The sequence below is a fragment of the Wasmannia auropunctata genome, unplaced genomic scaffold, assembly GCF_000956235.1.
Source record: "Wasmannia auropunctata unplaced genomic scaffold, wasmannia.A_1.0 LD335047.1, whole genome shotgun sequence".
Taxonomy (NCBI): domain Eukaryota; kingdom Metazoa; phylum Arthropoda; class Insecta; order Hymenoptera; family Formicidae; genus Wasmannia; species Wasmannia auropunctata.
This window is the reverse complement of record NW_012027843.1, coordinates 1,059,671-1,083,382: the sequence shown is the minus strand read 5'-3', so window position 1 is coordinate 1,083,382 and position 23,712 is coordinate 1,059,671. Positions and strand designations below refer to the sequence as shown.

At 39.0% G+C, this 23,712-nt stretch overlaps 2 protein-coding genes and 1 long non-coding RNA gene across 6 annotated transcripts; 1 reads left to right on the top strand and 2 right to left on the bottom strand.

Moving 5' to 3' along the window:
* Positions 1 to 1,462: 1,462 nt before the first annotated feature.
* LOC105457813 lies at positions 1,463 to 18,098 on the top strand. Of its 2 annotated transcripts, none has more exons than XM_011702695.1 (4): positions 1,463 to 1,604; positions 14,076 to 14,335; positions 14,446 to 14,565; positions 14,707 to 18,098. In XM_011702695.1, exons 1-4 carry the CDS (start codon positions 1,569 to 1,571, stop codon positions 15,302 to 15,304), a joined length of 1,014 nt encoding a protein of 337 aa, XP_011700997.1. In that variant the 5' UTR covers positions 1,463 to 1,568; the 3' UTR covers positions 15,305 to 18,098. The 2 variants fall into 2 exon arrangements, with proteins under 2 accessions (XP_011700997.1, XP_011700996.1); XM_011702694.1 differs by lacking the exon at positions 1,463 to 1,604 and adding an exon at positions 7,145 to 7,227.
* LOC105457812 lies at positions 1,611 to 6,452 on the bottom strand. 3 transcript variants are annotated; one of them, XR_975457.1, is made up of 4 exons: positions 6,370 to 6,452; positions 5,904 to 6,098; positions 5,325 to 5,439; positions 3,461 to 4,099 (listed from the first exon to the last, which is right to left on the bottom strand). It is a non-coding gene; the product is annotated as an uncharacterized LOC105457812 (long non-coding RNA). The 3 variants fall into 3 exon arrangements; XR_975456.1 differs by lacking the exon at positions 3,461 to 4,099 and adding an exon at positions 1,611 to 1,695 and having other exon boundaries at positions 5,904 to 6,452; XR_975455.1 differs by having other exon boundaries at positions 3,449 to 4,099; positions 5,904 to 6,452.
* An 854-nt stretch (positions 18,099 to 18,952) lies between the features above and the next one.
* LOC105457811 (endocuticle structural glycoprotein SgAbd-2) lies at positions 18,953 to 22,909 on the bottom strand. Its single transcript, XM_011702693.1, has 4 exons — positions 22,755 to 22,909; positions 21,231 to 21,424; positions 20,500 to 20,761; positions 18,953 to 19,209 (listed from the first exon to the last, which is right to left on the bottom strand). Exons 1-4 carry the CDS (start codon positions 22,764 to 22,766, stop codon positions 19,114 to 19,116), a joined length of 564 nt encoding a protein of 187 aa, XP_011700995.1. The 5' UTR covers positions 22,767 to 22,909; the 3' UTR covers positions 18,953 to 19,113.
* Between the last annotated feature and the right edge of the window lie 803 nt (positions 22,910 to 23,712).

Sequence of the window (23,712 nt, the reverse complement as noted above, 5' to 3'; positions counted from 1 at the left end):
ATTCCCACAGTTATTCGCGGTAATTTAGCAACATTCTTACACGCGCGATCGAAGAAGACGATAATGGAGTGTCTCTACGCTATTCGCATTTCTAACACCTTTCTTTTTAGAGTTTTGCAGTACATCAGATAATGGCGCAATATTCTCAGTTGATTCTAAAGTTTTCTGAAGTCAAAAAATTTGTGAAATAAAGAAAAACCAATAGCCCCTCGAAAATATTCACAATGAAAAAAGGTATGTTGTCTTTAACAGTAGATTTTTCATTTTTTTCTATCTTTTCTTTTTCATTGGTCATCGATTCAACTAATAACCGAGTCACACAGCGGGGAATCTTAAAATATATATCCTTGATTCTTGAAAATATTCCAGCCATGGTCATCGATTGGCGCTTAAAGACACATGTTTAGTAATGTTCGCCTCGCGTTCACGTAGAGTGATCACGAAGGTGATCATTATGTTGCATTTTCCCGCTCTGCAATTTCTACATGTGCAAGAAATATTTCCGGCGTTTCGTAAAATTTCACGTTGACGTTAGCAGTATCTATTCAGACACTGAGAATGTATTCCTGGGTTCTTGATCAAAGTCGATTGAATGCGATTTTAAGTTTCAATGCGATTTCACACTTTGAAATCGGTGCAAAATGCGAGACAAAGAATCGCGTTTAAATGGAAATCGTGTTCATTGTGGTGCGATGTGATGTTGGAATTCAAAATTTGCTATGGGAAAATTCTCTACTAGCTTGCAATTTTGTGAGACATTCTGCATAACGCTTCACTATTATCGAAAATACAATAGGGAAATATGCGTGTATCTATAATTTCGCTTACCTACTCACAAAATTCCTATTATTGCTATTTTAATATAAATAAATAACAACTAAAAATTATATTATTTGTTTAAACAAAAATTTAAATATTATAATATAAATAAATTTATCTAATAATTTCGATGGTAATGCAAATGCTGCGACTATACTGTTTCATTTATAACATGTGAATCAATTTTTAAAAAATTATGTTAAGATACTCTGAAGAAAGACGAAATACATATATCACTTTACGTATCACATATGAAACAATTTCTATTGTGCAGATTCTTTTGAATTGCTGATCGCTCGTATCATTAGTTACATCAGCGTTACCTCGAAAACTCAGGTGTCAAATATAATATTCAGCAGTTATTCAGAGAACACCGCGCAAAATTCAGATTACATTGCAATTTCGTAATCATTATGCGCATATTTAGGGAATAAATAAATACTGGACGCCCAATCAGCGTTCGATTGTTTATCTATCGAAATCGTCGGTGTCCGAGACACGATCGAACCGTAAAGGAAAATTGCGTGGGTCTCGGTCTGCCCTACCAACTACGGAGCCTTGGGCTCACTTTACGTGTAGGCCGTAAGTGCGATCCTGCTTTGACTTGGTAGGCTTCGTTTCGATCAGTAATCGGGCACGATTAAGCGCGACGAGACTGCCCGCGAGCACCCGTACTCGCGCGAAATTTGGAGCTCGATTGAATCCCCGGTCCGTCTTTCTGCCTCCGTCGTTGAAATCTCCCGGCTAGAATGCGACGGGGACTCGCCTCCGTCCTGTCGCTTGTGGTGAGTTCTGCTTTCCTCGCTAGCTGCAAATCTGCCATCGACAATGTGACTTGAATGTGCTTTTGAAAGTCTGACTAATATCATTTTCCACCTGGATGACAACATATCTTTTAGGACTTTTTATTTTTGCATTGATGTCGTGTTGGTTCAACAGTGCAATATTTCTTTTTTAAATTGCGTTTTTTAAAATCTATCACTACAACACGCAACTTTTTGGTAAATTAAATGTTTTGTTTTAAAAACATGACTGTCAATATATATTTATTTTTATAATAATTGATATTGTCAAAAATCTTTGTCTTTATGTTTTTTATATGTTTCATATATAATACGTTTTTTATATTTTATTTTGACAAAAGAGAAACATTATTACTGGCATTCAATAAGCTTAAATCATTATATCAGATTGAAATTAATTAATTATTAGCAAGTAATAGTAATTTAGCAATATTCAAAAATAAATGCAAAATATTTAATTAATATTTATAACATACATATGTAATTATCTATTTAATTATTTCCATTTTTAAGCTGCATTATCTTTATTTATAGCCGTAATAATTATTACCTAATAAGAAATAAACAGCGTCAATTTATGAGAATCGTGCGTGCGAGTGCCTCGTTACCAGCGTGCTAAAACGCTTGATTATTAATGCCGAATAAAAACGTCAATTCAAGTATCTTTATGATATTAGAATATTAAGAATTTCCCGTCTGTACATAATAACGATGTTTAGCACGATAAGATAAACGAAACAAGAGACAAAACAAGGAAACGATATGCTTATAGTAATATGGGAGGCGTCGACTGGCGGATACAGCGCAATGTCAGACAGTATCATTCATACGCATCGGGATTACGAGTACGTGATTCTATCAATTTCCCGGAGCGTAAGTCTGCATGTGCCGACCGTGAGAACTTAATTTCACGACGACGACGACGACGTTCCTTTGTGCGAATCATTGCATCGCGTGCGGGAGTGTAAAACTGTTCGTTTGTACGCGCTTCTCTTTTCTTCTCCATCGCGCGCTTCGCACCCCGTGAGTATCGCGTGTGCGATACGCGATCTTCTTAATTATTAAACATGCGATTCTCATTTGTCAGTTTGTTTATTACATTAATACTTGTTTGCATTGCGCATGGGGAATACGATAGAAAATTAATATTTTCGTGAGAAAATCGATATTTTCTTAGGAATATTGCTTAACGAGATATGTTTCGAGAGTAGAAAAGTAGGACAAATTGATTGAGGTATCAAAATATTAACGTAAAAATAAAAAATCCCGAAAAAAATAACTTTTTTTGAACAAATTTGTGATAAAGAGAGATCGATTTGATTTCCAACTAGAAAACAGTTTGTCGATGAAGTGAGTTCGAAATAATTTTAATATTTAATGTATAAGAAAATATTGATTACACAATATATTTGTTAAGACATAATGCAGGACTCTATTATAATTTTTTAAATATGAATAAAAAACAGACTTTGTACTATAGTGTCATCTTAATTAATCTCTCCATACGAATCTATTACAAAGAAAGTGCTTTCGCAATCAATGCCATACATGTACATGTTATGGCACTGATTTCGCGAATCATCAGAACAAGCTTCCAAAATTTCGCTATCAAAATCGACTATCGCACACGCACACGTACACGCACATGCATGCGACACGACGCGACGACGTGCGGCGCCTATCCACTCGGCACGCCGCGCCGCCTCTGCTCTCCTCTCGTAAAAGTGAAAGCGCCGCGTCGTAAGCGCGGCAAGCGAAGGAGAAAATACGCGGTAAGGCTCGCTCGAGCGTCAGATGGAAGGCAGAACGCGGGGCCGAGTCGAGTTCGTCCGTCGTGTATTCCGCGGGCATGACAGATGATCTCGATATCGCGGACAATTCACTTTATCGATAAACATTTTTAATCGATTTCTCTTTTTCGCAAATTTATTCAAAGTCATTCTTTTCAAGATTTCTTGATTTTTTATGTTAATATCTTACTTGATATCTCACTTCTATCATAGTCCGATTGAAATTGTAGATAAAAAGATTATTATTAGTAATGCCATGAGCGTTAAAAAGCTCAGTTCTTTTTTTAAATTATAAGTCGATTTTATTTAATGGAAATATATAAAAGCCATGTGTCTACAAATAATTAATCATGATTTTTTTCAACTTTGGAATTATCCATAAAAATGTTCGCGTAAAATAATTCACGTACTGTCTGACGTAAGGAAAGGCTCTGGTCAAAAGACCAGTCACTCTCTTTATGTCTTTGTTCCGAAGGGACGCGAATGAGGTACACTCCCACGCGCCTCGGACAATCACGAGAGCGAATCTTGTCGCCGCTCTCGACGGCTCTGTCCTACCAGCACGACGTTTTTAAAAGTAGGAAGAAGTGATAGGATATAAAAGCAACCTAAGCACAGTTTTCGATTCGCCAGCGATGAAAGAGGGAAACGTGCTCAATGACGTTCCCTTGGTATTCTTCCAATCCGCTGCGAATTAAAAGTGGAGTTACCTTATTAAAATCTTCTTTTGCATTCCGAGTGATTTCTTTCGCTGTTTTACAACATTATATAATGAATTAATAGAGTTGTACGATTTATGATAAAACGATGCAAGATTTTACTGACGTAACAATTATTTCTCTTGTGTATTACATCTTTGCACATCCTACACACTTCTACTTGACTACTTTAGAGCTTTCACGACGCGCGAGATATCTCTGCACTTTCGATTTCACACGATATTTATGAAATTATAAATGTAACGAACGTCGAAGGCGTCACCCGTGGAGCGTTGGATGCTGTTTATTTCTCGTTGTCCGCATCTCTACCCGTGGAAACGCGATATCGTTCACTGTAACGCGAGGAAACGGAGCCTCCGCAGCAAAACCGGATTTCACGCTGCGCTGGAAATTACTTATCCTGATCGCGGCGATACTCTCGAGGAGACGTTAACTTCGTAGACAGAATTTCATTTACTTCATTTACCTCTCTATCGCGCGCGACTCCCTCGCCCGCGGCCCGCGTCCGCGCACCGCGATAACGTCTGCTTCTACACATCGCCGGCAAAAAACGCTTTACAGCTGTTTTTGTAAGCTATACGCTTTCTCGACCGAACGATCCGTTTGATATTCATTAGCTGAAAAAGCATGTCGTTACAACGGAGCTGAATTTACAAGTATGATCAGTATAAGTATATACGCAGAAACAAGGCCTGTTTTTTCGATAAAGGACCTTTCAATTTTTTGTTCCAGAAAAGTACATGTACCATTAAAACTTGAAAATAAAATTATTAACTGTTACAGAATCATCGAATAATTATTAACCAATGAAATCACGTTTATTTATAGATGAAAATATTTACGTTATTGCATGTCATATATATAGCTTCCCGATGTGTTTGATTAAAAACTTTATTAAATCGTTCTCTGTGTCATCCATTTCAAAATAGAAAAATACGAATTGAAAACATGATTCTGCTATTCTCTGTCTTATGCATATTATTTCTACGAAGTAGAGATGCGCACATGTGGCGACACGTACGTCACCATTTGTCAATGTGTGTCAAGCTAGCGACGCGAGATTAGAGACGAGGCAATTTTTTACGCAAATGACAAATTCTTCCGGTGACTAAAAGGAATGTCAGGTTAGCGGCGTCCGTTTCGACAGTTATGATTATGGGTAATGCGAACGATGATTACGGAATGGTGATTACCTGACCCGAAGATGACGCAAATGTGCGAGATGACATAAAGTTACAACGTTTCTTCCGGCTATACTGTCCGTCGAGGTCCTGGGAACGCTGTATCAAGGATGCATGTTGTGGGAATCTAACGCAATGTTAATAAAAGTGGCACACATTGGATTTCTTTCGATTTTTTGAATAAAAAAGAATATGCAGATTGATTCTAAAAATCTGTGTACAACGCGTAATTTAATCGATAATTGGAAAATGCATGTAAAGTATCTTCTTGATTGACACATCCTGGATAATATCCTTGAGTTGTAATTGGTGTAATTAGGATTGATTATATTCATAAAAAGGATATAATTATTTGCGATTTATAAGTGAATCTTACAACACTGCATATTATCGTTTATATGTATTAAGATAATAGAAAATATCACGTAATGCATATGTGCATTTTTTATGATATTTTGGAATTGAAAATATTCTGCTCTCTGAATTGCCTTTTCAAAATTTAATTGTTCAAGATAAATCTCAGTCAAATTCACAGTCAGATTCACAACAATGTTTTAAAATATTATCTATACATCTTAAGAGATACGCTACCTGTATCGTGAGTATCAATTATGTATTAAGGTGTGACGGTTTTCCATAGATATACATCCTGAATTCTATCTTACGAGACCTCGATCTTTCGTATTGCTCGAAGACAGTTATGACTCTCACAATGCAATTTTCTACCGTTTATAGCTTCCTCAATGTGCTCTCAAAGATCGTGTGCCATTTATGACTGACGATTATCTATGGGTATATAAACAATTATCAATCATGCGAGACGAATTAAAAATGCATGACCAAGTCCAATGTGCATCTTTTAATAATACATTGTTAACAAATAAAAGATACGTAAAGTGAAAGAAATATTATTCCGATATATTTTTCTATTTTCTCAAATTAATTTTCACTATCAAAGCTTTTGTAACTGTGATATAAAAAAAAATTTAAACTATACTATAAAAATTAATAAATTTTAGTAACTTAAAGAAAAGTCTTTTTTCGGAGAATTAATTACACAAAGGTTTTCCTTGTGACAAATCGTAGAGATATCTGGCAGAAGATGTTCTGGTCTTATATGGACCGAGTCGCTACCCCTTTACGTCATCGGACAAGATCGCCGCGAGATCACGTGTGGCGCGTGCAACGATTACGCGTGCCACAAGCTAATAATTCTAAGCCCGTTCAGGAACACGCGTCACGCGAATGTGGAGTACTCGCGATGGTGGGCGGGCGCGGTCTCGGTCGCCGGGAAAAACCGTCTCGCGGTTTCTTACGGAGGGGGATGGTCGCGAGGGAAGGAGCGTAGATCCGTCGTATACGGCGGATCTGGAAATGCAGGGACACCGTCGGTTCTCAGTCACAGTATCGCGTCCTCTCGGTCCGCCTCGACGACATCGACGCAGCCGATGACTGCGTCGACGCTGTCTTCTTCCGTTTCTCTTCTTCCGGTTCGCGAAAGTGGGTGATTTTCTCTCTTTCTCTTTTTCTCTCTCTCTCTCTCTCTCTCTCTCTCTCTTCCGTTCTTCCTCTCGACGTTCGCGAATTTTTATAATGTCGCAATCTTGCACGCCTTTTTTCTATGGAAATTAGATTTGCATCGTTTTGTTATTAGTATCACAATTAAGAAGATATCTATATGTGAATTCTAGGTTTCGATTACTTTGATCGAGAAATTTCTTCGTGCAGTTATCGCAGTGGAAAATGTAATGTATGCAAATAGACAACTTTTGCTTGAGAAGTAAGGGAACGTTTCGGCTCGGCGATCGCTGCAAAAACGACGAAGAGGAAAACTCGAGGAACGCGTATTGCAACCTCACGAAGCACCAGCGTGACCATGATTTTGCGAATGTGTCTTTGCCTGAATATCTTGACGGTAGGATTTATGAATATGCAATACATATACAGAATCACGACTAATTTAATATATTAATATAACACAGCACATTTAACGAAAAAATACTTAAGGGGAGATTAATCTGATACCGCGAGTCAGTTTTTGCACGCACTGCTTGCTCGTACCCACTCGCGCGCGCGCGCGCGCGCGCCTAGGTTACGTCAGTAAGTGAATTAAGTCAGCAATTAATCAAGGCAAATTCAACATTGACATAGATATTGATAAAAATGTTTCCGAAAGCGATTATTGACTTTTCCATAGATATGCGAGTATACGAGTTAATTGACATTGACATTGGTACTCCACGTCGATGTCACTTCAAGATCCTCGATTGAGTAAAACGCCAGTCTCGCGAACTGGTGATTACGGACTCTCAAGACTTCCAATAGTAACTGGCAAATGAATCGGCGAAACAGCTACGTTACGTAATCCCGCTATTTTCATTGATTGTAATGATGAACTTTACAAAGCAGCATTGACATTGGTAATGAAACTGGACGTTCGCGCAAGAAGATTGCTATCTGATACAATAAATATAAATTCCATTGATTTAATGAGAATGCAAATAGAAAGAATTTATGCACGATTGTTAGAGATATAGATACTGATAAAACTATATTAAAATCTACAAAATAATAAGACTGAAACAAATTGTCTGGCAGATTTTGAAGAATTTAATTTGAAAATTGTCGGACGCGCGATTTCGGTGCAGTTTTACGATAATTTATGAAATTGCTTAAACCTATACATTTTTTTACATGCAACAGTTACAGCTTTAAATTGTTACGAACCGAACACCTTCGAGTGTTTACGACTGTCAAAGGAGTGTATGATACTTTGCATATATTTAACGGTGATGGCTCGAGATGATTTGCGTAACTGCATTTGCGTGCCGGTAAAATCGCTGATTGTTCCGTACGCTCGTCGAATACAATCTGTCACGCATATATTCACGTCATCGCTCGATCGAAACTGACACCGGCATGATTTGTGGAAGGCGTGAAAGAAAGCCGACGCCGAGGATGCACTCGTGAAAGAGGCACCGGACGCTTATTCCTACTCAGGGAGAGTTCGATGCACGAACGCGCGGTACCGTGAAGATCGCGTGGATAGAAGTGTAACAGAGGAGGATGTCCTCTTTCTCTCTCTTTCTCTCTTCTTTCTCCCAATCGTGCCATCAGGTAATATAAAAATGCGTGCGTGACTATCAATGCAGCCCAGATTCACGTCAATCAACGGGATCAGCTCTGTTTCCAGAGTAATTTGACAAAGTTCAACTGTAAACTCAATAGACTGCAGTAAACTGAATCATTATCGCACATTTAGCGTTAAACGTGGCTATCAAGTCTTAGTCGGGTCTCGTATTATTCGTTTAATACAAGAATTTTAAAAGAACGAGCAATATCTAAATAATAGTAAGACGCAAAACATGCATTGTTAATATTAGCCTACTTAGGAGAGCTATTGAATTTTCTGGGAATAAAACGTAATGACTACTTTTTAAACCAAGGAAAGTGAAAAAATAAGTTAAGTCAAGGAATAAGAATGGATTTTCCTTACAATTTTTGTTGTACATAGATATTAATTAAAAAGCTGTGAGAAAATAAGATCTTAGATATCAATTACATATAATTAGCATGATAAAAAAATTGTTTTAATTGATATAATGATATTTTCCTAACGTAATAGTCATAAAAAGAATTTATTCTGACATGTGTCCTCATTGCTGTTAATTATTACTTATTTTATAGCGTATTTTACAATACCGTATGATTGAGATAAGTTAATATTCAACATATCATTGTTATTTAAATAAGGTGAATAATTAAAGGAGAATATAATTATAAAAGAATCGAAGTTTAAAGTTTTTAACTTCATGTAATCACGAGAAATAAAATGAATATTTGAAAATGTCTTTGTGTTTGAATAGAGTTAGGAGCACGTACCGATCTTCAAGCGCTGAATGTAAATATCGAGAAGAAATGATGTGAAAGTAAAATAGTAACATGAAACAACTTCGGATATCAAAGTCGCAGTTTAAAATACATGCTACCAACTCTGCGTGCACAATGAGTTACTAAATCGAAAGGGAAGTATCCGGTAAACGAGGCATTTGCGTTTGAAAAGAATTGGGGATATACGATCCTCGTGTCGATAAATACCGGGACGTAGCTACGCGAAGGTAATTAATATCGCGCACTCCGAATATCAATTATAGCGCGCGTTCGTGCGAAGGCCGCGACGTACGCTCACGAAACGCCGACGCTCCTCGAATACCTAAGTGAGATCGCAAACGAGATCGCGCATTTGTCACGTACATATCTTCTTCATGCGACACTATCTGCAATTATGATCCGTAATGTCACGATTGTATGCGACGTGTGGTTGGATCACCGCAAGATGCCACCGATGATGATGCCAGTCTTCGCGTGCGGTATGCTACAATCCCGAGGCATGCCTTAGAGATACAAAAGATTCTTGCAGGCGATAATACGGGTACCACGAAATAAAGTATAATTTCAAATGATATTAAATAAACGAAAAAAAGATATTTAAAAAATAATTCAGTAATTCTCTTTGCAAACATGAAATAACTTTTATTCTTAACTCTTTATTAATGATATTGCTGATTAACTGCAGATTAATAGATAAAAAATAAAAAGTGCAAGATGCAAATTATAGCGTTTTGTTACCTAATTAGCCATCATTCATCTTAATTTTGTTACAAGTCTAATTTAAATGCATGCCACATTTTATGCATTCTTGTGTTATTCACGCTCTGCTACATATAGCATCGTGTATACTAAATTTCGAAAATTTACACGATTAATTAAGCGATAGAAACGTGTCAGTGCCAACTTAATTATCTAATTGAGATTATCCAATTAAAATGAATCTCAAGAGCGATCGACCGAGGATCTCGTTAATTTCTTCTGCCTACCAGCTAATTACGTCCGCAATTAGCGTATAGCAATATCCTTCTCCTGCAAGCACCGAATTCATTGTCGGCTACCATTAGCTACCAATGTCGCCAATTTCCCGGCGGGCGCGCGATTTCATTATAACCCCAGATTATATCACGTGATCGGGCACGTGGGAAACGCGCGGAGCGTGGGTGTTTTTTAATGAGAGAGGAGATCGCGCGAGAGGATGGAGAACGGCGGAAGCGAGCGAAAGGAGCCGCGGCGGCTTCTGTGTAAAGGTGAAATCACCGTGACCGACGGGAGTCGGCCGGCGGACAATGGACGGTGCAATGATAATTTAGCGAGTTAATCGCGCGGCTTGGACGACCTCGTGCAAAACCGCCGGCCGAAACGACGGCTTTCCTTCGAGAGGACGGAAAATTGATGCGTGGCGCGGTTATAGACGCGTCAGGATTCCGCAGCTCCTACAAGAATTGCGCGCTATTGTGCGACGTGAATGAAATTCGTGTTGATAGTCCTTGATACATAACGCAATTTATTCCCTGTCTCGATTGTTTATGGTCCCAACTTGGGTTCGCAATTATCCGCAAAATAACTCTTTCGCTGCGGTAAGGTTCGAGCGGTACCCGTTTTGCTCTCGTCTTAAGATATTAAATTACTCTCTCATGTTGAGTCTCCATACATTTAGAAGAAGGCAGAGAGAGAAAGAGAGAAAGAAAGAGAGAAAATCAGTTAAACTTGAATTAACTTTAATTAATGTTTATAGAAACGACCGGTTTTAACCTCTGCTTAAAATTCCTGCAAGGGATAATGAATAACACATTATTATTACGTTACACGTACATGAATAACACATTATTTTGCGTTATTTTTTTATGGGATCCTGTATTTGCAAAGCTAAAAGCAACGCTTCAATATCTTTCATCGACGAAGTTCTTATCTTCCGCTTTGACGCCATTGAAGAAAAAAATGGAGGTAATTAATACTTGCTCGTGAGCACTATAATTTTGACATAAAAGGAGGAAAAGTATTCAGTGTTTTTCTGTAGCACAAGAACGAGCTGCGAATGTCAGAAAGAAAAACAACCTTCATCCTACATTACGTATAAGCTATATGGATTATGTCAGAGTATGCGCAGATCTCTTATGAGATTACTCTTATGAGATTATGTAGAGTATACGCAGGGTTTACTTTCGATGATTTTTCTTGTTGTTTAAATTGCAGGCTAACTACATATACGGGTGTATTGGACATACAACGCGTATTTTAATCTGCTCTATTCGATATCTCAAATTCCACAGGGTGTGTGTGGAATGCAGAAAAAATCGTTTGGCACGCACGGACACGCAATCGCGTAGACTGATAAAATCAGTAAGATCAACCGACAAAGTATTATCTTTTGAGGAGTTTCACGTCCGTAAATAGGACGTTAGATAGTCAGCTTTACGGAGATCGAAAATACTTAGATATTTTAACAGAATGTCTTTCATATGTAGAAACAAAACCGCGTGGTCGATTCGTTTCAAGGATATCAACCTAACATTGAGTCCGACTCCCACAACGCGACCATTTTTCAAGTCAAAATGCCTCGCAGCGATAACACGCGGTGAGCCAGTTCCAAGGATATACCGAAGCAATCCCGAGTGTGAATTCTTCCCGGTTAAAGAGATGCAGCAACGTGATGGATATTAAGCGCACGTGCATGGGAAGGTCCAAGGTCAACTGTGGCGTGCCTTGACCCTACGTCGTGTCCCATAAAACAAAACTCGCTAAGTAATTCGTGGAGCTGAGTATATCGCTTAAGGGAAACTTAATCTCCCCCTTGTCCCCAGCATACGTATCGCATCTACAAATATTCTCGCGTCTCGCGCATCCCTTCTTATTTCTACTCCAATATTTTATGTGCTGAGGCGCCTGGATAAGAACCCGGATGTTTAAATTTACAGATCTTTCCGGGCGGAGACTTTTATCCGTAAATTTAACCGAAGACACCTCGCTTCTTTTTATCCGCATTTTTTTTAATCCTGCAAACTCTGTCCGTTTCTACAAGAGACGTTATTATCTCACGAAATATTTTCCGCTGCGTAATGCCGATACATCGGCCCTACGCTCGCTCGGTCCAGCATCTCTTAATATGGACCGACGAGAGGCGGACCTCGTGGTCTTGGTCAATCCCACGCAAAATCCGCGATAGAAGGGATAAGTATCTCTTACGTGACCGCCGTGTTTGCGCGCAATGGTACCCCGCTATGAAAGACACCACGATGGAAGGCACCGCATTCCCCGCGTGGTCGGAATTATTGTGGCACATTGTAACACACACACACACACACACACACACACATTCCGGCTAAACGGCAAATACAGGCTCCAGGATATCGCCCCGTAAATGAGGATTCGTTATGTGTTTCAATATATATTTTTTTTTATTGACTTTCTATGCATTTCAAAGGGGGCGAGTAATCGTGAATCACGGACCAGCTTGCGGAGGTTTTTTTATGACGATGACGAGGAAGAGTGTGTGATTTCATTTACATGAGAATCTCGTTTACGCGTGAACTCGATTGCGCACAAATAAGATTATAAATACGATGTGGTGATACGAGGCAATGTTTACTATTTTCATTGTTACAAAATTGCAAGTTAAGTTATTACGGACAGTTAAGAAGATCGACTGACACTGTTAATTGACACATTTATTACAATATAATTCATCGATCTTTTCTTGTGGTCGCAAGTCATAGGTCATTGCTGCACGCATAATGTGCGTAAAAAGTTGGCAAGGAGATTTCTTTTTACCGCGTATATGTAATTGCTTTTGAATACGTCTGCGAGATGAGAATGATAAAGAAATGAACAAGATGAAGCGTAGTTTCTTAAGCGTGTATGTACGCAATAAGCAGCAGAGATTTTCCCCACAAAAACCACAACCTGAATTCGTAGGTATATAACTGGGAATTTCAGACATTGCAATCGGCTTTTAATGATTGCAAAACTAATATCTATCTTTGCATCGCGATAGTGAGACATGCTCGTAAACGAGCAGAGTAGCGAGAGCTCTCAAAATACTATCGCTGCGAAAAATACGCGGGGAAATAAGGTACGTCGTCTCGAGCTTGGCTGGTTCAAAGCCATGCTCGTAGCGGAACGTTCGTCGTCTCTTCAGGTCGTAACGCCGTAAATGGAGTGATTACGACTGACCGGCGGAGCGGAGTATGCGACGCCGCGCCTACAAGCCGCCGTGTAGATCGCAAAGAAGAAAAGAGACGGGCCTCGTAGTCCGAGAAACGATGCTGACTAATCGGTTGCCGAGGAACACCCCACGTAGCTGGTCACGTTCCTTGTCACGGCGTGTTCTTGCTATCGACCGGCAACTTGAAATTTGCGTACGTGCTCGTAGATCGTAAATATCTTGTTGATCGTAACTGACTCCTGATGACAGCTGACCAGCACGCCAGACTTTCGTGCTCTACGATGAAGAGAGATGGCTATTGCTATGTTAAATTAAATGTATTTTGTAATAATAATGCATTATATATAATCAATTTCTCTCACGCAACCTTTCCAAGTGAAATTTCTATTTTTATTCTTAGATTTTATATCTGAAATGTAAATCTAATTTATGTATGTATTACATTTTAAGATAAAAAATACGAAAAATAAGAAGCAAATTCATCCTCTATGCATAGTTTAATATCTAATCGATTCTTCACTTTTTACTTATAACATAGTTGTAATGTTAATCGATTCAACATTTATAAAATACGTAAAACTGATATTTTAAGTAAGATAACTGTCAGATATAATATTTACACTATACATTATATTTTTACATTATATTAAGTAATTATCGACACGGTTGACGCGATACGGAAAAACGATTTAAGTAGATTTACATTGCAGGTTTCGGCGCTATGTCTGACAGCAGACGAGATCGAGGCCCAGAGAAGCGGCTGGAACCTAAATCCCAATACACAGTATCACATTCAAACCGATGAGGGCCCGGAGAGATTTTTTCGCTTTCAAACATCAAACGGTCAATACAGAAAAGAGAAGAGATTGGCCGATGGCACGGTAATTGGCACCGAAGGTTGGCTGGACCCTCTCGGATATTTACGACTGAAGGATTACATTGCAGACCACGAGGGATTCCGAATATTAAGGCAATCTGACTATATAGGAATAAAATTAATATACGAAACTAAAATTGCTAGAAACCAATAATAATTAATTAAGCACCGAGTGACGAATTTATCCGTCGGAATCCTTTCAGGTCAAAAATGGTTTACGTGGGTAAGGATCGACCTATTCAGGACGCGGTGGCGGAAACAAAGAAGGTTCCAGCGCAGACTGGAGTTTTGGCAAGACCCAGAAGGCCGCCTAATCCTTTCAGGTAAAGAGCGATCAAAAAATCAAAAAATCAATTGTATTATAATAATTCGTTAAAGAAAGACTAAAATGTATAAGTTATAAATCAATTTTTTAAAAATATTAACAATAAAAATTGATAAGAATTTTTAATTATTCGTTACAGGCGACCAGATCCTAACGCCGTCGTGCCGCTGTCCGGCAACGACATCACTTCCGGTTATTACACTCCGACGACTATTCGACCTCGACCGATTTCGAGAAACAATTATTATTCAAGTCGGTCAGGCTATCCTTCATCTGGACTCCAGAGTCTGGATGGTTTTCATCGACCACAGGTTGCGTACTACCGCGGATCTGCAATTCGACCGCCAACTCAAATTCTCGAAGCTCCCTACGATTCTGCTATCGGAGGTTCCTCCATCCGGCCAAGCTATCAGTTGCCCATTTCTCGAAACGACCCGGGTGATTTGCCGCCGTACGACGGCACTCACACAACGGCGAACGGTTTCCAGTATTACTTGAGGAGGCAGTATCACGAGGAGGAAAGGGAGCCCGAAGGTAACAACGTCGGCTCTTTCGGTTATATCGATCCGTTCGGCATTAGACGGGTGATTTATTACAAGACGGATCCGTTCACCGGCGGATTCCTCCACAAGAAGAACAATCGATACGTCGGCTTCAACGCGACGCCGTACGATCCGCTTCCGCCCGATCTGTCCAGGACGCGGCTCTCGAGAGCCCCCCCAACGAGCGCTTCGTAACAGTTCCGTCGTTGTTCATCGCTTTGCCACGTTGTAGCATCACGTTTTATCGCGAAGAGCTCATCATCCGATATCGCGTCGACGCTGGGGATTTCGCTACGCTGAACGGCCTCGGTTCGATTCGACGATCTCGACAGCGAGACCGCTCATCGGATCGAGCTGCCGCCTGTTATCGATTGTTCTCTTAAGCAATCTTCGTTGATCGTGAATTTTCCGCCCGGGATGAAACTCCAACGTTCGGAGAAAGGAAGAACAATAGTGAATAGATACGGTCTCGTGAATATCGACCGAGAGATCAATGCTCTATGCTTCTCATGGGGAAAGATAAAGATTCCCCGGCAGGGATTCTCGATCACCAACGTTGCTTATATAATATATAGATATAATAACGTTTCTCGAAGTGCCACGATTGATATTTTTCTGACGTACGACTCCGTTGTGTCAGCATCGCCAACGGTTCCCAGTATTATCCGAGATGATATAACGTTACGTGGAACGTGGGTCGATTGAATCAAGAGACGATCGAAACGCGACGGATAAGAAGAAGGTTCCAACGGAGAAGAGATAAGAAATTATGCGAGATTAACACAATGACTTTTCGTCATCGAGAACCAAGGCGGCGGCTTCCTGATTCGTCGTCCTGCCTTTGTTCTTGTTATTATCGCGAGCAGATGATCGGATACCGCGAAGAGATAACGTTAGATGCCATGCTGGACTATAACTCAGTTTTCAGGGAAGCGCGGTGGGACTTCCTTGAAAAAAAAAAGAAAAAAGAAAATTGTAGAACAAGTCGGACAATGTTCGCCAATCTTACCAGTTGCGTCACCGATCTATGAAACGTGCGAAGACTCGCGGCCATTGTCCTCGCGACATAAAGCTTCTTTCGGTAGTCTTTTTTCACAGATAGTCATTTTCACAGGGACACCTTAGAAAGTATATTTGTTCTGATTCGAGATGCAATCAAAATACATGTACAATTATCTCTCTTAATAATTTTAGAAAAATTTTATTCGAACCGACTGTGTTTAGATTACCGGAAATTTTTGCGTTTCTCTGTACTTTTTCCACGATCTTTTCCGCTTGATCTGCGATAAAGAAAAATCCCACCTGTCGAATCAAAAAATAGAACGGCCGGCACTTTGGCGTGAGCGGATCGGACGTTAACCCTGCAGTGTACTATTCTTTTTTTATTAGCGACACTCCACCAGCGAAGTATCACAGCTTTATTGGTTACGAAAGCACTGCGTTGAACCGCGTGTGAGGTGCGCTGGTGATTTATATCGTCGCCGAATCGCGTCTTAAAAATCTCTAATGCGAAAAACACAGTGATTATGCAAGCATGCATTGTTGTACGTTGCAGGGTTAATTCAGCGTGAGCCGCAAATCCGGAAATCTTAATAGCTTTCTATCGCCGATTCTGCTGACGCTAATAGTATAGTAGTTTCCTTCCTAGTTTATAATGCGCGTCCGCGGATACTTTTCACGTACTAATTTCTCGCGGCATACCGGAAGGCTATCCGCTCGTGCCAAACAACGAAGGGGGCCACGTTAGCCATTAGTTAATCGTTAAGTTAAACCTCGTTACGTCGCGACAATGGTGCTGATTGTTAAGTAAAAGCGGATACACCGCGCACTTTCCGTTCTTTTATGGCGATGAGAACCGTGCCGTTACGCTTTGTGCGCCTAAGTCAATTGCGATTTTCGGATTAAAGTTCCCTCCGCGAATGACACCACAATTGTCCGCGTCAAGGGATACAATTTGTGCGTAAGAAATATGCATTTCATATGCTTAACTTATTTTGCAGACAAATGTGTGAGAGCGAACGATCGCTTGCGCGTGGAATGTTAAACATGTGATATCAGTTTACGCGAAAGCAGCAAAATAAAACTCTATTTAACACCGACGTTGTTGTTTCACCAAGAATAGGTAAATACAAGAAACAGCCAAAAGTTTATGGCCACTTTAGTTATTTTCATCAAAAAATTCGATATATCAGTTTTTAATATAAAAGTTGTACAGCACGGGAACGTACAACTATATGCATTTGTATTTGTGACATAGCTTTGAATGCTGTCAGTATTCAAAATAACAGTTTAACAATTTTAGTAACATTTAATCCGGCATAAGCAACTTTAATCGTGCGTATTTAACATTTTAAAATAAATAAAAATAATATTTGATACAGTATTAAAATTATTTGTGTGTCGTTAATGAGTTTTATAGAGGTTACTGAACTGGTTTTATTTAGAAAAGCGCCGACAGGCTTTCCATTGCGACAAACTGAAGAGAAATTCCTAAGATAAGCCTGTATTCAAATAGCTGATTTTAATAATATACGTATATTCTTTATATGGTCATTTCGATGATAATACAACATTTTTTAAAAATTTATTTAAAATATATATTTTCGAGAATTTATTTTTGTCTTATACAAATCTACAAGTCTCACATAATTCTTGCCGAATAATTAGCAATTGCCAACGATTTTAAGCGTTCGTTATTTAATTGTAGCATTGCTTGGATTGCGAGGGGCAGTATGTTATCCCGGTGATCCCGTAATCGCATAATCGTAACGGCAGTGCGAAGTGCATCCAGGAGAGCACCGGCATCCGCTTATATCCGATTATCATACCTCATTCAAAGTTTCACCGGCCTTGACGCGCTACCTCGTGAAAAGTTTCACCGGCCTCGGAGAGTGCGCTCTCTTTCTTTCCTCTCCGAGCACGAAGACTGATGCCCTTATAGATTTGTATGTACACGAGACTAACAATAAAGACGCTTCGCTCCGTTAAACATACGCCTATCCTATATTTTCTTTCCCCGACCAAGCCCCCGAACGCAGATCTCTCGGCGTTTGTAGGCCGTGATAATTCCTCATTCCACGAAAGGTTTATCGAGTATCTGCATGCTCGCATATAGATTTATACACGCATGAGAATGCACGTTCGTTGATACGTGTAATCGGTGCTGCAGGTAAGAAGTCGTTGTGCTTGTTCGTATAACGAATTATTTTTACCTTTCCGCCACGTACTGATTCTCATTTCCTGTTTTTATTGCCGTTGCACCGACGTATGTACTTAATAAATTATCTCAAGAAATTATATTTTTTGCTTTCATAAATACTACGATTTCTCTACAATAATTTAGAGATGAAAAATAATTAGAAATTTGATAAATTGTGACAAACAAAATAAAAATGGAATGCTACGCAAAGAATTAAAAAATTGAAAATATGAATGCTCTGAAAGAAAGAAAAATTCTTCTTGAATGTATATAGAGAAGAGAGTAAAAAAAAAACCGTCGAAGAACTGTATCAGTGTTATAAGTTCTCGCACCAAAGACAGAAATATTGTACGGCGCGGTATACCTAAAGGTGACAGTGCCATGAATGGACGTAGACGCGATCACGAGTAGATTAGTTGGCTGAGTTTACTCCCGTGACATTCTTCTCTATCGCGACACAAGAAATGTCAGTTCCCACCCGAAGAGCGCAATTACGCGACGGCGGTGGCGGCGCCCGTACAAAGAAATAAAAAGAGAGACATAGTAGGGGATTAATCATTAATGGTGCATACGGGAATGCCAGGATCTCACGATCGGGAAAGGGTCGACGTGATCGACGAGTGGAAGGATGGAGACGAGCGAAGTCGAGTTTACCAAGCGATGTTTCTTACTACAAATATACATAGAATGGAGAGTGTATTTGGGGCGCGAGGGGATAAAGTAACTTAACAACTTAATTGCTATTTCTTAATAACGGTACAGTGCTGCGAATACGCTATATTGCTGAAGCATCGACGCGAGCTCGCTATTGGTACTTTCTGTTGTTGTATTCGTCCCGCCTGTCGACCTGCTGGCTCAGTGGCTGCGGTCCTTTTTGAGCTGCTGCGCGAGCTTCTTCTTCCTAGAAGATACACAGAAACATACCGAATTTAAAAACTGTTCTCGTTTCTAATTAATACTCTAAATTAGATTTTGTTGATAATTAATTTCAGGGAAAAAATCTATTTTTTTTACTGATAAAAGAATATTTTTTTTGTCGGAAGTAACGATAGCTTGATTAAACACCAATTGAGCGTTGAATTTATCGTTATTGTCTATCATTATACGACAGTCTTTAGAAAATCGTATCTTTAGAAAATTCTCCTTATCTTTATTTTCAGTATTACTTCCTTTTTCCATTTCAAAATTTTATTTAAAGCTTTGCTATTTCTATTTGCAATATTATAAACTTGAAGTACGATAACTTGAAAGCGTAAAGCAGTAATTATCTATGAAGTAGTTTTAATTAAATGTATAGATCTCAGCGTGGACCCGTCGATGTCATGCTTCTGCGCGTAGATAAGAGAGTAGTTTTAGACATGTTAAGCTGAACCGGTAGCTGTTGTACCGACGTAATGATTAACGTGAGTTGAAAGGAAACGGCATGCAGAGTAGCTACCTTCTTCCTTCGCTTCGCACAGGTCATTCATACCATATAGCGGTCTTTAGCCTTTGCATCGATATGGATCGCTATCACGATTTCGCAATTAAGTGCGCTCGTAACGCAGATAACTGAATGGCTTTTCGCAAACCCTGCTTGGAAACCGTGACCTATGCTAGCTGTGGCGAAACAGAAGTTCTTCCCATAAGATCGCGGAGAACGTCTTTCGCAAAGGTGAACATGGACGTGAACAGAAGTGATAAGAAGAGAAACAAGAGAGGAGGAGAACAAGTGGGGATAATCGAGGACAGAAAACTGTGAATGGACTTTAACGTGCAATGAAGTAGTAAAATTTTATATACAATTACTCAGTCATGTAAATCTTGAATGAATCTGTTCTTTCAATACTTTTGTATATCTAATAAAACCAAACTCTTTAACGTAACTGTCTAACATTTCCTTAATAGAATTTTAAACGTCAATATCTGTTGTAAAATTCGTGTTAATCAATATTATTTGAAACAATCGAATTAATACTATTGCGATATTAATAATTTCTTAATTTTATCTGTAACGATTTTCGAATGACCCTCATACACGCTCTACGACTAATATTTTGCAAGTAAAACCATTTTATTAAGACACCATATTAATTAGATATCTATAATGTGGAATTTCATGAAATCGAATGGTACGATTTCTATAAAGGTAAGTAAAACTCGTGGAGCGAGCATAATAGAACGGAAGAGGAAAGGTTGTGGGTATATTTACCTCTTGCTGACGAATACCCGCGTAGATGAGGTCGAGGCCTTTCTGGATTTCCTCGCTAACGGGCGGTGGCGTGGGAATGTGATCGCCCTGCGCGTGAAAGCCGGTCTCGTCGGCGGTGTAGTGAATGGTGATCAGCTGTCCCTCGGGACTTGTGTACGAGAAGGTGCCTTGCTGCACGATCGCCTCCGCTCGGTCTTCACCTTCGCCGATCGTCTTGATGTAGCCGCTTTCTTCGGCAATGATGTTGTTGCCCGTTTCGTAACTGCAGGATTCAGATCGTCCAGGGATGTTAAATAATCGATTGCGTAAAACGGACGGTCCAGAAAGCCGATCAGAAATCCGCATTACGTAATGTTAAAATGCGCGCTGGCAAAGTTCGCACGCGGATTTGAGGCATCTGCAGGTAATGCCACGGTCCGATATTGCGTCGATACTTTCGGAACTCGATTACGTGAAACTCGCATGACGAAAATTTCAGAGAGTAACACGATTATGTGGAACGTGAGATGAGATGTTGGATCATTAATAAAGTTTTTTTTGCACGCGTGACGTAAGGACAAGATCAGAGAAACATTTTTATTAATATTTGAAATATTACGTATATAATTTTATTATTGGTATGTCTTTAAAAATTTTTATTAAAAAAAATAGATGGGACATTACCACTATAGTAAATTAAGGGGCTATCCTTTTTTTCTAAATTGTACAATACAGACAATATATATAATTACCTGGTCTTGTAAGTTCCATCATGCTCTTGCTGCTTGTTCCAATGCAAAATTGGGATGGGCGTAGTGCTTGTAGGTCGTCTGCTGTCACCCTGATATTGTCCATCTTCCTGCTGATTATAGTTACGCCCATCTTGCTGATAGTTGCGGTAATTTGAATCTTGCGCCACCGCTAATCCCAGAATCATTGCTAACACCTGAAAAATTACAAATGTTAGTTTTTTTTTATTAGCAAAAGCATGATTAAGATATGTACATCTCGAGAAAACGCATGTTCAAAATGCGATTACAAAATATGTACTGCATGTGTGAATATCATTAAAGCGTTATATCATAAGATTCGGATTACATCAATTTGTTATCCCTTTCTAATCGGCATTTTGAGACTAGATCAACGGGTAAAATGATCGATGAGATTAGACGCGGAAGAATGTAACGCGAAATCCCAAAGTGGATTTATCGGTTTCTCTGCTACGAAATCGGGCGATGCGCTCTCAGGAGATGAGTGAAAGTGAGAAGCAAATGCCAACACGGGTCATTTAACTCCTGACCCGCAAACTCGCACAGTTGAGCCCGTCCCATTTCATCCCAACCTATCGTGAACCCCTTCTACATTATACTTTGATCGTGTCGAGTCGCGTTGCTTGTCCCGTTGCGATCTTGTCGTCTCTACCAATCTACTCGTGGATTTATTTACAACGTTACTGTTTTTTAAACATTCTATAGAGTTTCATGATCAATTCTCGAAATAATTGATAGTAAATAATTAATCTTAATAAAATTTTAAAAAATAAACAAAAAAATGATAATTTTAATATAATATGCACGAATAATATTAATTATTCCATTTTTAAGAAAAGCCGTATCGTAAATAAATGTGTTTAAATATTCGAGAAAGCAGTTCTGAAAATATAAGGTATAAACTTATGTCAGCCTCTGGATTATGTAAAGCCTCAGGATTTTAATCCCACGCAGTTCTTGTTTCGTCACTTTAACGGTGCATCTCACGCATATAAATTAATAAATGCAGGTTGTCGCAATATATCAATGACAATGGTGGCTTCTTAAGATTCTACAAGGGTCACGTTTATCGCTACCATACCTTCCAACATACAATTCTCCTAATTAAATGTTAAACAATTTTTATTTTTAATTGTTTTGAATTCAATAAATCCGATAAAGTTCAATAAATAATGAATAAATAATTGATAGCAAATAATTTAAAAAATGTATAAATTTCTGAAAACCAGTTTATTATTCTCAATTTTAATATTAACTTTATTTTAATGTAAATTAACTATTTCTTCTTGAAATTACAATTAGAAAAACCGCAAAAAATATTAAAAATAAGGTATTTTAATACAAGTCAAATTATTTAATATTAATTAAAACAATTATTGACACATTTTCTTTGCAGTACAGGAAATATATAACATAGTTGAGAAAGCGAAATTATTTTTTCAACCCCGAAGAGGCAAAGGATATCGCGCTTAATTAACGTGTCGGAAAACAACCGCTATTACTTACCACGTACTTCATCCTGACTCACGAGATATGTACTTCGTCAACAGGACAGATCAACGGATGAATGTGCGATGGGAATATGATGGCAAACGTACGGAGATAGTCGCAAACGAACGAGATCGACTGCGATCCCAGGAGAGGAAAGAAATCCCCTTTTATACCGACTCTCACTTTATCCCTACTCGAGGAGACGATGGGCTTCGAAAGATGCTTCGTATGCTTTATGGCAAAGAGCCTACATATCTGCCGGAGTAAATGCGTGTGTGGGATAGCCGCTTCCTTCGTAAACGTTCGTGTCGAGACCTCCCTGAGATCCCGATACCAAGAGGCGGCTTGCTCCGATTGTCACATCATATATGACCTTAGTTGATCTTGACTGAAACCTATTACCACTCTTTCAATGGCTTTCTAATAATTACTATTGTTTGCAAAAACTCGTCGCGCTTGATTTTATTTACGATAAAATTAATTAAATCAGGTTCAAATGAACTAATTAATGAATGAGTCTATTTGTATTGTTCTTGATCTAAAATATTATTCTACATATTTATAGTCCTGCGAGAAAAAGTATTTATGTGAGTACGTAATGACAATTATATGCATTAAAAATGTTTTCATAATATTGAAACGCGAACGTGTTTCGCGAATTCAGTTATTTTATTCGCGTCGCGAAGATCATTGCAGATGATTCGAAACTTTCGTATCGCTTCGCGGGATCGGATCCCCCCCATTTGGGTCCACGTACTTTCATAGTTTTACGGATTATGAGACCAGCAAAACAATGGGCGAGGAACACATTCTAATATGCATACTTACATATGCATCAGAATGCGCGTAATAATGCCATCGCAACAGCCCACGATCAATAGGAGACTGCGCTTCCGATTAGCGCAACATTAGCTTGTTCTTGCGCGGCCTTCGGATTGTTCTCCCGCTTCTTCTTTCCATTTTATTAAGAAAA

What these genes read in the sequence shown, in the direction of transcription:
- LOC105457813 (XM_011702694.1), top strand. Translation starts at nt 7,189, where the DNA reads ATGATTTTGCGAATGTGTCTTTGCCTGAATATCTTGACG. An exon ending in TTTGCCTGAATATCTTGACG is followed by an intron (nt 7,228 to 14,075) that starts GTAGGATTTATG and finishes TTTACATTGCAG; the next exon opens with GTTTCGGCGCTATGTCTGAC. An exon ending in GAGGGATTCCGAATATTAAG is followed by an intron (nt 14,336 to 14,445) that starts GCAATCTGACTA and finishes GAATCCTTTCAG; the next exon opens with GTCAAAAATGGTTTACGTGG.
- LOC105457811 (XM_011702693.1), bottom strand. An exon ending in GATGGAACTTACAAGACCAG is followed by an intron (nt 20,762 to 21,230) that starts GTAATTATATAT and finishes TGAATCCTGCAG; the next exon opens with TTACGAAACGGGCAACAACA. An exon ending in CGGGTATTCGTCAGCAAGAG is followed by an intron (nt 19,210 to 20,499) that starts GTAAATATACCC and finishes TGTATCTTCTAG; the next exon opens with GAAGAAGAAGCTCGCGCAGC.